Genomic DNA, 14,135 nt, shown 5'->3' on the forward strand with positions numbered 1-14,135 from the left:
ACTTTCCGTTATTGGCAGCCTCTTCAATTTTCTCCAGGAACACTGGGCTATAAATGGCCCAGAAATTCCTTATCAATGTTGCCAATTTATTCTCAATGATCTTGACCTTTGCATTGCTTGCATCCAATTTCTCACTTGCTGAAAGTCTAAGCAACTTACGAAGCTCTTCTTTCACTTCCAATATAGGATGCTGAAGTCCTTTCCACACGAACAGTTCCTCTTCGTTGTTGCTCAACTCTGATGACTGCAAATCACGCGAGTCCCTTGTTTCAATGTTCACCTCTGGTGCGTCGGGATGTGATGCCTTGAATCGTACGAACGATGGTATATCTTCTGATCTCATTCCAGCTTTGTCAATACATTCAATTTCAAAAGCATGATACAGAGCCTCGAGGGTGTCCAGTGTCTTCTGAATATCCAAGCCTCTAGAAACCAGAAACGAGAGCTGTTTGATCAGTATCATCTGTTTCAAGCGCCAGACGTCCTCAGGAACAGGAAGTGACTGTGCTAATTTCCTGATAAGATTCACATCTGACGTGTGCTTTAAGACGTACTCCCATACCCAAAGCCAAACGAGCTTCTTCCCTAGTGTGTATTTCATCATCAACTTTCGATTTGCTGTGGACACATCAGAGCTTTAATTCTGCACCATTCTTCTGCTCAGTCGTTTATTACTACGATGCTAATCTTGTATTATGTCTTTGATTGCTCATCACCGAAAACGCCCAAAACGGACTGCGATCAAGAAATAAACCAATTAATTCCCATTAGTTTTGTAGGAATAAAACAAACATCCGAAAATCGAGTAAACAACTAATCCATCTGGGTGTTGAATCGAGCCAAGTAAGTATTCACCATTGTCGAGTGACCTTAAAAACTCCCACAAGGATTTCGACTGCACAGTTAAAATCTCCGCCTATAAAAATATATGAAGAAAGGTAGCCAATCAAGGAACTTGAATTTTTTTTAAATGCATGTCTAGGCATGGAAATGAACATGGATCTGCTTAATGCCAGCGTTCGAAGTCAAAATTGTAACCCCGACGACCAAGATCGTGACGTAGATTAGATGCTATTTCAGAGCAACAATGTTTATAAAAAGAAAATTTCTGTGACATCAACAGAGAAGGAAGAGAATCGCAGACCCGACAACTCGTGGCTGCATGCTAGAAATCCCTACAACGTAAAGTGAGACGACGAAGGAGAGAGCCTGTCTTCTCCATCGCATAAGTATCAAGTGACGAAATGGACCAATCCAACGCAACGAGTTGATTAAGCTGACACTTACACTAAAACCTAGTAATCAACCAGAGAAGCAGAGCTTGATGTTCCTGCAAACTTTAGCATATGTCTCTAGACATAGAAAGTATACATCCATGACTTAAGACTTCAACTTCCAGAGGGGAAAATAGCGTGGGATGGTCGTCTGTATACGAAGAAATCTCAAATACTACCAAATTATTGAAAACGTTGCTCGATCATTAAATCTGACTCACTTACATGTAGCAAAATACAGAAACGTCGCTTAGAAGTTACGGAGGAGTCAAGGAGCGATACAACCTTACGATCGCAAATAAGAAGCATAGCCCAATTCTACTTCAATCCCATCGTTTTCTCACACCGCAGTTTAAACCGCAATTTGAAGCATTCACGCAGTAAATTTCGGGGCTCTGAGAGTCGAGCTCGTCGGGGATGACCTAGAGACTTCTCCCTGCCTTGTGTTGAATTTGTTAACGAGGATGTACAAAAAATGTTGAATCAAGAGTTGTCAAGGTTGGTTCTCGTAACAACTTGGACACCGTTTTGTATGTGAAACAAGTGGTCTTACCTTTGGCTTGCATGTACGAATTGCACAGTCCCTTTCTTTTGAATATGTGTATTTTAAATAAATGAATAATATGCAGTATTTATATATATATATATATACATATATAATTTATCCTTTTTATTCTTTTTACTTTTTCTGAACATATTCTTGAATTTCAAATCGTAATCAACATGTTTTTGAATAGTCACAAATAAATAATCAATATAGCTCAATATAATTAAATATCATAACTATTTTTCTTTTTATTTAAATTACATTTTTTTTCTCTTCATACAATTTGAAACATGAATTTCGAAAATAAATAAATAAATAATTTATCAAATTTCAGATACTACTGAACATGAAATTTTATGTATACAACTATGACATTTCTTGTTGTGGATACCAACTATACATTTGAATTTATTTTATCTAGCATAATTTCAAATATCATGACATATTATACATGATTTTAATAACAGATATGAGCAAATTTGATGTAAAAATTAATCTCTTCGGTTTTGTTAGATTTTAAAATTCACTTGGTCTTTTAAATTTGTAACTCTTTGTTGAAATGATAAAAGTGTTGATGAAACAATCTCATTTCTTCCATTTATTCCTTGACATGTAACTGCTGAAATGTACAACCTCCATCTTCAGTGTTATTTGTATAGACATGATTTGCTACATCTTAATAAACTTACTGCAATGTTAAAGAATTTTCACGTTCTTCTTTGTAAAGCTTCTCCACATATATGTCTAATACAGTCCCCTCTGTCTCTTCAATTTTTCTAAGTGTTACTCCAGCGAGGCAAAAAGCAGAAAAGACAAAAGGACAAAAGAAGAAAGAGAAGAAAAAGAACAGCACCGCAGTGGATGTCAGACACATGTACAAGCAAGCATTACAAATCATCGGCGTGATTCGAACCTATCAAAGAATACTTGAAGGAAAAAGCATGAAATCCTCCGTGGCTCCACAGCTCCCGCACCTCAGAAATGCCGCCTCAGTCAGCACACCGTCCGAGACATTCTCGCACTCAGAGCGGTGACGAAGAACGATGCAGACAGCCGCACAGGACGATGAACGAAACAAGGAATATATGCACCACGCATGTGCACAATAGACAAATGAGGGAGTGGTACATTCATCCACGCGGGTTATGAAGAGTGTCGACACCAACCCTGTGATCGGGAACCAGTGGTCGTTGGGTGGCTTTTTTGTTTTATTAACTTACCCGTCGTGGCTGTTCGTGTGTTGGAGCGCCCATCGACGTTGCTCCAGAACTTTCATAGTCTCGTCACCTTGAAGGAGCACCGTTGCTGCCGGTCTAGATTCACTGTTGGACTCTCGTCACGCTCTCCTTCCTCACCAGCTTCTTCCTCGTATGCTTCTCCCTAGCTGTTGTTTTGTGCGCTTCAGTGGTCGCCGCAAGAGCTTTATTTCATTCTGGAACATGAGCTAGGAGAGTTCACAGGGAGAAACTCTGGGCATTTCTGCTAGTGCTGCCGAACGGACATACAGGTGCGCTCGTTTTTGTTGTTGTTGTTGTTGATTCTTTTTTCTTTTTCTTTTTTTTCTTTTTTAGTCTTTAGTGTTCCGATTCTGTAGTGGTATGGTTCGGTGATGTCCTTGGCGGCGACTTTGTTCGCAGTAGAGAAGTGCGGTTGATTTCTTCATTGCGAATCTTGCGAGAGAGATTGTAGAATGTTGCGGCGTATTGACCACAGGAATTGTGTTGAGTGTTGAGTTGAACCAATACAGTGGCGAGGTCGCATTAGGTGTATAGGGGTAGAATCCACTGCTTTATGGATTGCTGTGAGAGCTTATTTCGAATGCTTATCTTTAGCGACTGGGTTTGAGTACATGCTTGCATTGAAGTGGGTTGGGTGTAACTTCAAGAGGCTTGTGATTTGTGTAATTGGAACGCCGCATTCTTTGCCTGAAGAGATATTTGGTTGGTGAGTTGTCTTCTAGTTTGGAGGGGGTTAAAAGTTTAGTATGCGCTACGACTGCTGCTCCCCTGGTGGGTTGAGAGTTTGTTGTCCTAGTTTTAGAGATACGCATCCGAGGTTGTTTGGACTTCGCCGGAATCAAATTGCGGTTTATTACATGGGCAATTTTCTGTTCTTTTGAAATATTCTGTTTATCTAGAATTGTGTTGTATCTAGTCTTTGACTTTTACGAGAGTTGAGTAGCGCGTTCTCTGATACTACTGTCTCAGATAGTAGACATTACCTTGAACATTTACAATTCTAGGTCAAGCAGATGGTATGATTTTCCTAAACTTTCTTTTAATTTTTTTCATATCTTTTTGCAGGCGTTTTTGCTGATAGTGCTACAGCGGAATGAATTGAGGGTCATTAGATTCTGGAAATAAGCTTCTTAGAAAATTCCTTGGTTCCTTAAATTTCGAGACGAGCAAGTGTTTGTTTATGACATCTGACTTAAGAGGGCACATGCTTGGACCCGTGTGTTGCGGCCTTTCTGCAGTCGGGAACCCCCCTTCTAATCGATCCCCAGTACGTTTCGAGGGATCTTTCTTACACACTCAAAAAACACATTCACCTCAGTCAGCAAAAGTGGCGCTCCCTACGCTACACCCCTCTAGTCCTCGTGCCCATAGTTTAAAACTCGTGACACGGGCGCCGGCCACTGCTTCTTTGTCAAGAACATTCCGGAGGTCGGATGCGGGGACCAAATCGCTTCAAGATGCATCCTTACCATCAAACCAAGAGACATGTGGTCACATGTTTCCTTGCTCTAGCATGACAAGTTTTCACAACCATGCAAGCTCCTGTATTTTGGCAGCTGATGGGAAAGTGGGTGCAACAATTTGGCATGCGCTTCTTCCCGCAAGACATCTTACACCTTTGGAATGCGATTCCAACCTGCCCTCAATTCGATCATTATCTGCTGGAAGAAGTGGAATCGATCCTGTTGCAAATATGATTCTTGGAAGTCCTGACCCCACTTTGGTAAGTGTTTGCCAGCTGCGCTTAGTGGGATGGTGTTCAATTGCTCGAATTCTATTTCAATTTCCTTCATATTCATGTGGGACAAGCCTTAGTTTAGTCTATTTCATGCTATTGCGCTCCTCAGAGCCTGATTACAAGATCAGAATGTACTTCATGTAATTGTATTTTGTTTAAATATATTTGATTTTTGTTCTTATTCTTGTTTTCATGATTCGCAGGTCAATAGTCCCTCGAAGTCTTTGGGAACTCTTCGGTCAGGTATATTGTCGGTGGATAATATTGGCCTCCCAAGACTGAGCAGCTTGAATGTCAGAACTGCTATGGCTGGTTGTCTGAGCGAAGGATCATGGAATGTTGCTTGGGATGCGCGTCCGGCCCGTTGGTTGCATGGCCGCCATTCTGCTTGGCTTCTGTTTGGTGTTTGCGCCTGCTTTTCGGCAGCCGCTGTGCCGTTGATAACTGCGGAATCGTCTCCTGTTGTTGCTGAAGCTGTTGTAGATAGTCTACCTCCACCAACTGCTCTCTCAGATCCTGAAAATAAATCCGCGGACCCAACTCTGGTAACACCGCAAACCGAACATTGTGGACACGGGAAGGAAATTATTACAGATTACACTGTCACTGGTAAGACTTAGAGGCTCTTTACTGTCCAATGTCACACTAGTTTCTTAATGTCCTCAGCGTATGTAGTGCTATGTTTATTACATTTTTTTAATGAGTGTTTTCTTCATTCATACGGCTGTAGTTTTTGCTCACGATTGTCTGCTGGGTGTTGCGATGATAGGGATCCCTGGAGATGGGCGGTGTCTATTCCGTGCTGTGGCACATGGCTCATGTTTGCGCCGCGGGAAAGATGCTCCAGACGAGACAGCTCAACGGGAGCTTGCTGATGAATTACGTAACAAAGTCGCCGATGAGCTAATCAAGCGAAGAGATTCAACCGAGTGGTTCATTGAGGGAGATTTTGACCAATATGTAGAGCGGATGCGCCAGACGTATGTGTGGGGTGGTGAACCAGAGCTTCTCATGCTTTCCCACGTACTTGAGTAAGTTCCTCTAAACATCATAATCAAGTACCGTGCAATTGGAGGTTCCTCTGTTGGTGGTCACTTTTTGTCTTGTAAATGTGCTGACGTTCGAGTTTATATTTTGGTCTGCAGAATGCCTATTACAGTGTACATGACTGAAGAGAAAACCAAAAGCGGCTTGATTGCCATAGCTGAATATGGTCAAGAGCACGGTAAGATTGACCCGATTCGGGTCCTCTATCATGGATTTGGTCACTATGAGGCATTGCAGATTCCAAACAGCAAGGCTAACTCGAAATTGTAAACTGAGATTTGTAGGCGGGTAGCGTATCATGGCATTGCTTGTAATGCTAAGAGGGTTGGAGCTGAAATTCATAGCTCATGTGTTGCGAGATTTATCTTCGGCGAGATCAGTTGATTTAATTACATTGAAGAGGCCCGAGCTGGGCATTATAGTCATTCTTTCATTATTAATGAAAATGTGGGGATTGTGACCTGCTCAAAGTTGAAAGATATTTTGTGCGAAGATGAGATATTATTGTGAGATTGATAGTTTTACGTGGAGATGGTAGCGTCACGAAACCCAAGCACCCACCGTCTTTATCTGTGAAGTTGGAGACTCTGAGAGGAGCCTGTGCACTCGAGCTCAAGGTACATTCTCAAAGCAGAGGTCATAAAGAAGTAGTTGGGTTCTCAAACTGCCACTTGGAGTGCAATATTCTTTAAATATCTTAACTTTCTGATGTTAACCAGTCCTCAGTAGCACTGTACATGCATGTCAGTGATAGTTGTCGCTTTTTGCAGGGCGTACATGAATACTGACATTCGAACTGATATACTGTGTCACAATGCAATGAATGCAGAGGTGATGACCAGGCCACTTTAAACTAGGGCTTTCCCTGAAATAGCTAATCTACCTTATTCTAGGGTCGCGGCCAGGTTTTATTTTAGGTGAACTAGTAATAGATGAAATACATCTACATAGCTGTTTAAAATCATTTATCATGGTCAAATTCGACATACCCTGTTGAACTGTTTCGAGTGCAGAATACTCTCGAGCGAGAAGTCTGTAAGTTTAATCAAATTTATTTATTAACTTTAGGACTTCAGTACTTACACAGTAATTACAAGCAACCATAACATGTAATATCCATAAAAGAATTATGTGCAATAAATATAAATTTTATGAGTTGAGACATGTTTTGTTGTAGATAAAACCATGAAATTATTATTTACATTTGAAGTTCTCTATTAAGTAGCCAAGGTTGAAACTTGTACCAAAATTGAGTTTTGAAGAGTCTTCAATTTTGTGTGCAAGAAATAGATAATTAAATAATTGTGATTAAAACAATCTACACATGTTTGTAACAATTTCTCAGCTGTTTTCAATTCACAATTAAACCAACTATATTTAAGTCTCTAACAATAAAAAATAATAATAAATTATATTAATCAATTTTATCCTCAAAAAATTATTAAAAAATAAATAAATATGGCAATCTGAGTGTCTTAATAAAACATTCAAGGTTAATCTACTAAGCGTATTCTAAAAAAAGATGTTTCGTAGGAAATTTAATTGATTTTACTTTTGATTGTATTAACTCCACAAAAAAAGTCATTGAAGGATCCTACAATTCACATTACTTATATAATACATATCAACATCATTGGAACAAGCAACACATTTGCTTGAATAGTTGGAACAATTTTCTGAAATTGTATGGCTCCCAACCCTGAATCTGTGGTTTAATCTGAAAACTCAGTGGGATTATACTGATCAGAGTCTAACTCATTTTGAACATGCAACTAAATTTTGTGTTTTGAAAAATACCATGCACTTTATTGAATTGAAACTGTTACTATTTATATACAGTCTATGTCACTATTCAAAATAATCAATGTAAAATCAAAAAATTGTTTTATTGTATGACTTCAAACTGTATGATTGAAGTATTCAATATCAAATACATTGACATTCTACAAACATTTATTGTGTTCAAGTTACATCAGAATTCACATATATTTGTCATTAAGAAAAACCATTACTGTTGAGATGCTGGCATTGATAGTCCTTTTTTTTTACCACGACAAAATCAAAAAATCATCATTTTAGCCACAGAAAATACGATATCTAAGAGAAGAAGAAGTTGAAAAGAATGGCCGATGGAAACTCAACAGTAGCTTGCAATAGAACCTAAGTGAATTTGTATTATAAAAACAACACTTTGTTAATTTTTAATTTTTTTCCTTAAATGTACAGTTTTACGATTTCAAGTATTTTATTTTATTTGTTGAAACCAATAAAAATATTCATGAAAAGGTACATAGTACCATAAAAGCTATGCACAAAGATACTATACAATACTTTATGTACAACATGTAAAATACATAAAAACATGAAAAATCCAATCATTTCTTTCACGCTCTGGGTGAGGTTCCAAGCTACATGTTCGAATTATTATAGTTTATTTATTTTTTTTTTCTCTAGGAAGAGATTGAACGATTATACACCCCCGTACTTTTCTGTCCTCTAACACTTAGGTTGCTTTCATGCCATTAATTTTACTCTTTAGGTACTCTCACATCCTTTTGCTTTTTCGCCCGTGCCCTAAAGCTGCCGCAAGCTGCGTCGAGGTTGGCATCAGTGTGCTGCGTCCATTCTGTGGAGCTATGGTGCTACTCGGGTCAAAACTCGCCTTGAAATTCGTCGTCGAGCTTTCAGAAGACGACGCCGGCAGTGTACTCATCAATTGTGCCACTGAATAGGCCAAGATGCAATTTGCAGTACTTGTGCAAGTGGTAACTCAAGCGTAGGTTTCTTGATCGCTCCAGACCGAGAGTTTTAAGCGGGAAGTGTTTTGACTGTGGAGTTTAGAGGATCTCTCACATTTTGGAGTTACGACTTGTCTTGGCAGCGGCTGGAAGTTGATGTGGTGACGAGACTTAACTCTGGTGGACTGAATCTGTAAGGAAATCTCGGCAGTGTCACGAAGCAATATTGACGGAACTGTGTCCATCGAGAGGAGCATGGCTTCTTCACCTGAACAGAACGAATCCGTTTCTACGTCGGATGTGTGGAGCATGTTACCTAAAGATATTGCTATGAGAGTGTTGGCGCGACTATCAGTGCCTCAACTTTTTCGTGCTCGCACGGTATGTAAGCAATGGAACTTGCTTACTTCATCTCCGGAGTTTCTGAATCTATTTAGTGGTCAGTCCCATGAACCGTATTTTCCAATTATGACATCGCGTTCCTTCATGGCACGTTGCCCTGATCAGCAATACAACCCTGAGCAAGCTGTGAATTCTTTGTTTAACGGATTCTTTGGGTACAACCATACGACGGAGACATGGCAAAGGTTGCCTCCACTCGACTTTTTACCTCGTCAAGGTTTAATGCTTGTAGCTGCTGCTGAAGGAATTCTATGCTTTCAAGGTAATTCAACTCTGTTTTTGTGCAATCCTGTGGCGCGAACATGTATCGAGCTGCCACAATTTGCACCCAATTGGTCGCTGCTGCGTACGTGTTCAGTAAACATTTTGGTAGATCATCTCACAAAATCGTATAGGGTCGTCGTGGTCGGGAACGTTCGCTCAGGGTCGTTGTGAGTGTTGCAATTTATAGATCGACTACAAGGGATTGGAGTATCGTCGATTGTCAGCCTCCATCCCAACTGTTCCCGTATCTTCCAACTGCAGCTTTATGCAGGACGGCTGTGTACTGTGGGGCAGTGAGTAGCCCTCTTAACCAATTTGGTGTCATAGCCTATGATATCCAAGCTGAGGCGTGGCGAAAAGTGTTGCATAACATACCGTCACCGCCAGACGATAGCAGCGATTACTAGTTGACCCAAGTGGTGGAGTGTGGTGGGGTTGTTTATATGGTACTTGCGAGTGGATACGGGGGAACATGTGGGGGCGTTGTCACCAGCGTGAGCATTCTCAAACTTGAGGCCCTTACAAGTAATACTCCCATTGAATGTTCTGGTGTGAGTGAGCATTCAAAATCTGAAGGGGTCTCAAAAGAATGGACTGAGGTCACAAGCTTAAGTGAGGAACTGCTTCTTGATTTACAGAAAGGGTGGTTAGAGAATGACGATGTAGGTGACATTGTATGTGTTAGACATGGTACCCGAATATGCCTATCAGCAAGCGTAGACTTCATGATAGAGTACGATGTGGTAACGGGCGACTGGAGTAAACTGCCAATATGTTATCAGTTGCTCAATGTAGGTGCCAATATTTCTGTTGAGTATCATCGGTTCCCCGCACAGTTGAGTTTGACAACTTTGGACTGAGTTATTCAAATTTCAGAGACGTATTGTGTATAGATTCAAGCTGTTACTAATATAAAATTTAATTAGCATGTGGTAACAAAAGCGTCCCAAAAATATTTGTTTCATTTAGTATACTTCTCAGATTTTTCGATGGAATTGTTTGCACATTCATATTCCACTCTTTGCATGCAGCATTCTGCTTTAGTTGACTGTGATTGTGGGTGTACAAATCTCATGTGGGGAACTGGTCCGTCGCACAGCTGGCCCGAAAGTAATCTATATCATAACTGTCACACCGCATCATAGATTGGTCACGGGCACATATGTGCAGAACATTTCTCTAATCAACTTGACGCCTTCTGGCTGCTTTACAAGTTAGTTTGCATGCTCAAACTATATTAGCGAATAATTTGTATGTGCTGGCAACGAGAACTACTTGACGGACGGAGGCGACGCATCCCAGTAGCCCAACAATGCTAAATACGATGACGATAGTCCAGTGGAGCCAATACTTGGGCGTTCTAGGAGAGGGATGGAAGACACCAGCATACAAGATGAATGGCAGGACGAAGTCAAGAGGGGTAAAGCCGAAGGAACCGATCACGGCATTAATGTCTCCAAAGAATGGTATAGCTGCACTTATGAGTGTGGTAATAGCCACAAGTGCAGATCGGAGGATGAGACGTGGGACAAGGTTTCGGGCGGAATATTTGCCTTTCTGTATATTTGACGATTTGCCCTCAAAGATTTCGAAGGTCGGCTGTGCGTATACCTGCAAGACTCAGCAACATGTACAATACTTCGTCAGACATCAATCGGCGCAAGCCCTCGCAACACGACTGCAACATATGAAGCAACAATTAGAATCAGACTCTGATGGCATGCTGTGGGAGCTTACCAAGGCTACAGCCAGGAGTTGTGCAAGCACGAGGGCATTAGACAGGAAGTTGAGCCACTTGGGAACAAAAGGTTCAATATTAATGAAAATATTTCCCTGGGCTTCATTTCCGAATGCCCAATATCCAGCTGCTGCCACGGAGAAGAACGTGGTTATAACGACTGCGTAGCAGACAAGCAAACCCTTAAACATCTTTCCTGTAACAGGTGGAGCCAACGTTGCCTGAATCCAAAAAAAGAACGCATTAGTTGGCGAAAATCACAAACTGGTTCACCCAACTTTCTGCCACAGTTTTCATTGAAGTGAATCTTTGAGATTGCACATGAAGAGGAGTAATGCTGCGCAATTCCGTTGTCCAAGTGCGAATTCAACAAGTGATTATCTGTTCGCTAGGTGAGTACCTGAATCTCGGGAATGATGCCATTACCGTAGGTTGTGGCAATGATCACCAGAGAGTTGAACACACCATACGCTTTGGAACCTGGAGATCCTACAACTGCGTAGTCCCTGGGTGGCGCTTCGTTTGAGTGGCCTGCCAATTTATTCAGAACGGTGCTCGTTACAGAACCGTTTGCTGGGACATGATCTTTCACACGCATGGGATGATGGAATTCTTAAGAATGAAAGCTAAATACCGGAATCACTAGATTTTCATTTTCGTATTTTTATCTATCCCCTCTTCAATCGTTAAAATGTAGTTATATAATCCATCTTTCGTTGCCCGGAAAGCTCTACTCATTTTAGTGATAGAAACGACATACTAAATTTCGCACAAGATACATTCTGGACACTTCCATGTGAAAGGATAATGAGGATTTTCGAGTAAACCACCTGCATAGATGCAACCTCCAACTGCACTAAGACTGTATCCCAGGCTGCACAGCAGAGACAACAAGTTGATGTAGCGTAAAGAGTGGAAAGAGGGCAGCTGCGAAAACACCGCCATCACCATCCCGAAGATAATCGTGAACACGTATAGTTGCATTGAGCCGTTGGGATGAAACACCTTGTAAATCAGCTGGACATCCGAAGTTCCACCATCAGCTGTAGATGATGGAAAAAAACAAGACTTTATTCAAGAATAGTAAACACACTAACAATTCCTTGAAAAATTATGGGTACTGCACCTTCATGCTCTGGCCGCCGAGGACAATGCAACCGATCATAGCGCCCAAGCACAAACCAATTTGAAGGACGGAGACAGGGTAGTAGCCCCATGTACGTCCTACACGTATTGGAATAATTCACCAAGTCAGATGCAGATACTCATCGTCAAATGAAACATGATTTGAATCGACCATTCTCTTCAGCAAATTCGTAATCGCGCACACTGCGTTCAGAGAATGGTGATTTTGAGATGATTCGTACCTAGGACATAACCCCCCATATCCCTAAAGCGGAGGAGGCGATGACCTTCCAATTCTGCCTGCTCGAGTACCTTGGAAATCCGCATGTAAGCGTAGAAGGAAACGACAGCTCCGATGATAAGAGCCAGAAAGCCAGGTGCCCATCCCAAGCCCTTCATTGCATAGGGAAGGCTGAGAAGTGCAGGAGCCACAATAGATGTACTAAGATGGAAGCCAGCATGCTTCCAGTTCCCTTTAGATTCCAGCACAAACAGTGCTCCACCATCCTTGATGATCGCGGTGCCATAGATTGCTTTGTCTTCTCCTCCACAAGCTTCAGGACTCATTGTTGTGCCGTATTCACCTGCCATTTTGACCGCCTGATCCATTCCACCTATCCGAACCTATTACATACTATTTTTCGATCACAACTTTCAAGGCTGCATCAGGTAATGGGCTTTGGAATCCAGATCTCTGAAAGTTTACTTTCATAAATCTATCTCTCCACGCAAAACTGTCGACAGAAGTTGCTATAATTCTACGCCTAGGTTCTGACAATTTTCACGAATGCTCTTTTGAAAGAAATTTGTTCTTTGGACTTGAAAGTACTCGTACCAAACAATGAGTACCGACGTTCGATGTTCGTCGTTGGAAGATCCACGGGGCAGCCCCAGCAGCTCAAGATACCCTCTGATCTCACACAGACATTCTTGGCTAAAGATCAAAAAAATGCTCCGAAGAAAAGTTGCCAGGTTCTTCACAAACCGTCGCTCACTTCCCAACATTGTTTCTACTTCCTGCAGGTATATCCATCTCACTCTTCGGTACTTCAGACTGCTGCAAGTTTACAACGGACTAGCAAAATTTCTTGTTGCTTCTAGGTACTGATGCCGTACGTTCGGAAATACACCTTGGGAAATATGAAGTTGGAACTGCCACTCACACCGCCACAAGACAGCAGAACAACAGTGTTCTGCAATTCAAAGGCAGTAACAAACGACAGCGAGATCTTCTGCAACACTGTAGATGCACGAGAAGTTTTCGGGTTCGAGGCCGTGCCCAGTTCTTCAAGGACGTGTGGACACAATCATAGGAATGTGGCCCTACATTGTCCTGGAAGAAAATAGTAACCACGGATGACACGCAACGTCAGCATTCGACAAGGCTCAAGTCCTAAAAGCATTTCGATGCAGATCGACACGAGAGACCGGTGCTACTAATCCTGTACCCCAGGCTTCTCTCGAGAGCTGGGTAGTGATGAGCCACAACATTTTCTGATTCTGGGTGGTTGAGGGAAAGTAATTATCGATGGATTGTGGCAGCAGTGGTTATGCTGCATCACGACTGAGGCTTCAAGCTCGTCGAGCAATGCTTCAAGAACGTCGATTACAATCCATTTCGCGTCACGGACACTCCGTGTACTTCGCAGTGGATAATTCTCAGTACCATGGGATTTCTCGTTCATAGCAATCGATTGTCATCACCTCAGTTTTAATCGACAAATAGATCCCTGGACGTGAGGGAGACACCCATGTCGTTAGTAAATCCCCTTCGGTGCAGCTTATTTCTTCGCTGTGTGAAAGAAAGTATCTACAACGTGATAAATATGGGGACAGGCTGTTGGATAGTACCCCTATTTTTGGAGAACTTTTCAACTCGATTAGCCACAAAGTCGATCAACTATGCAGTACCTAGCATTGATGTAGATTGGATCATTTTCGGTTCTCACCTGCACTTACTGGTTTATAAGTAGCTTGGATAATTGGGACCGTAGATGGAGTCCTAGGGCCAACATGCATCTGAA

The 14,135-nt window shown here is 41.6% G+C and overlaps 3 protein-coding genes across 11 annotated transcripts; 2 read left to right on the plus strand and 1 right to left on the minus strand.

Annotated features, from left to right (window-relative positions):
• Positions 1–3,058: 3,058 nt before the first annotated feature.
• Positions 3,059–7,004, plus strand: LOC112280105 (uncharacterized). 8 transcript variants are annotated; one of them, XR_016502057.1, is made up of 7 exons: positions 3,059–3,328; positions 4,125–4,782; positions 5,001–5,406; positions 5,567–5,828; positions 5,943–6,022; positions 6,129–6,461; positions 6,615–7,004. XR_016502057.1 is itself a non-coding variant. In XM_073532852.2 (7 exons), the coding sequence occupies exons 2-6, from the start codon at positions 4,240–4,242 to the stop codon at positions 6,418–6,420; spliced, it is 1,329 nt and encodes a 442-aa protein (XP_073388953.1). In that variant the 5' UTR covers positions 3,059–3,328; positions 4,125–4,239; the 3' UTR covers positions 6,421–6,461; positions 6,674–7,004. The 8 variants fall into 8 exon arrangements, 5 of the variants coding, with proteins under 5 accessions (XP_073388953.1, XP_073388954.1, XP_073388955.1 ...); XR_016502056.1 differs by having other exon boundaries at positions 6,674–7,004; XM_073532852.2 differs by having other exon boundaries at positions 6,383–6,461; positions 6,674–7,004.
• Positions 7,005–8,837: 1,833 nt separating this feature from the next.
• On the plus strand, positions 8,838–9,655 carry LOC141045172 (F-box/kelch-repeat protein At5g15710-like). Its single transcript, XM_073532645.1, has 2 exons — positions 8,838–9,246; positions 9,510–9,655. The coding sequence occupies exons 1-2, from the start codon at positions 8,838–8,840 to the stop codon at positions 9,653–9,655; spliced, it is 555 nt and encodes a 184-aa protein (XP_073388746.1).
• Positions 9,656–10,260: 605 nt separating this feature from the next.
• Positions 10,261–13,416, minus strand: LOC112280675 (GABA transporter 1). 2 transcript variants are annotated; one of them, XM_024516446.3, is made up of 7 exons: positions 12,947–13,087; positions 12,354–12,711; positions 12,113–12,210; positions 11,817–12,003; positions 11,387–11,517; positions 10,986–11,207; positions 10,261–10,859 (listed from the first exon to the last, which is right to left on the minus strand). In XM_024516446.3, the coding sequence occupies exons 2-7, from the start codon at positions 12,700–12,702 to the stop codon at positions 10,476–10,478; spliced, it is 1,371 nt and encodes a 456-aa protein (XP_024372214.1). In that variant the 5' UTR covers positions 12,703–12,711; positions 12,947–13,087; the 3' UTR covers positions 10,261–10,475. The 2 variants fall into 2 exon arrangements, with proteins under 2 accessions (XP_024372214.1, XP_024372212.1); XM_024516444.3 differs by having other exon boundaries at positions 12,354–13,416.
• Positions 13,417–14,135: the final 719 nt, after the last annotated feature.

Source organism: Physcomitrium patens, chromosome 3 (genome assembly GCF_059467195.1).
Source record: "Physcomitrium patens ecotype Gransden chromosome 3, ASM5946719v1, whole genome shotgun sequence".
NCBI lineage: Eukaryota > Viridiplantae > Streptophyta > Bryopsida > Funariales > Funariaceae > Physcomitrium > Physcomitrium patens.

Coding starts and splice junctions, on each gene's coding strand:
- LOC112280105 (XM_090248677.1), top strand. CDS start 4,240: ATGACATCTGACTTAAGAGGGCACATGCTTGGACCCGTGTGTTGCGGC. Junction 4,783..5,000: donor GAAGTCCTGACCCCACTTTG/GTAAGTGTTTGC, acceptor CATGATTCGCAG/GTCAATAGTCCCTCGAAGTC. Junction 5,407..5,566: donor TACAGATTACACTGTCACTG/GTAAGACTTAGA, acceptor TTGCGATGATAG/GGATCCCTGGAGATGGGCGG.
- LOC112280675 (XM_024516444.3), bottom strand. CDS start 12,720: ATGGATCAGGCGGTCAAAATGGCAGGTGAATACGGCACAACAATGAGT. Junction 12,211..12,353: donor TATGGGGGGTTATGTCCTAG/GTACGAATCATC, acceptor CAATACGTGTAG/GACGTACATGGGGCTACTAC. Junction 10,860..10,985: donor AACTCCTGGCTGTAGCCTTG/GTAAGCTCCCAC, acceptor TGAGTCTTGCAG/GTATACGCACAGCCGACCTT.
- LOC141045172 (XM_073532645.1), top strand. CDS start 8,838: ATGGCTTCTTCACCTGAACAGAACGAATCCGTTTCTACGTCGGATGTG. Junction 9,247..9,509: donor AGGAATTCTATGCTTTCAAG/GTAATTCAACTC, acceptor TTCCAACTGCAG/CTTTATGCAGGACGGCTGTG.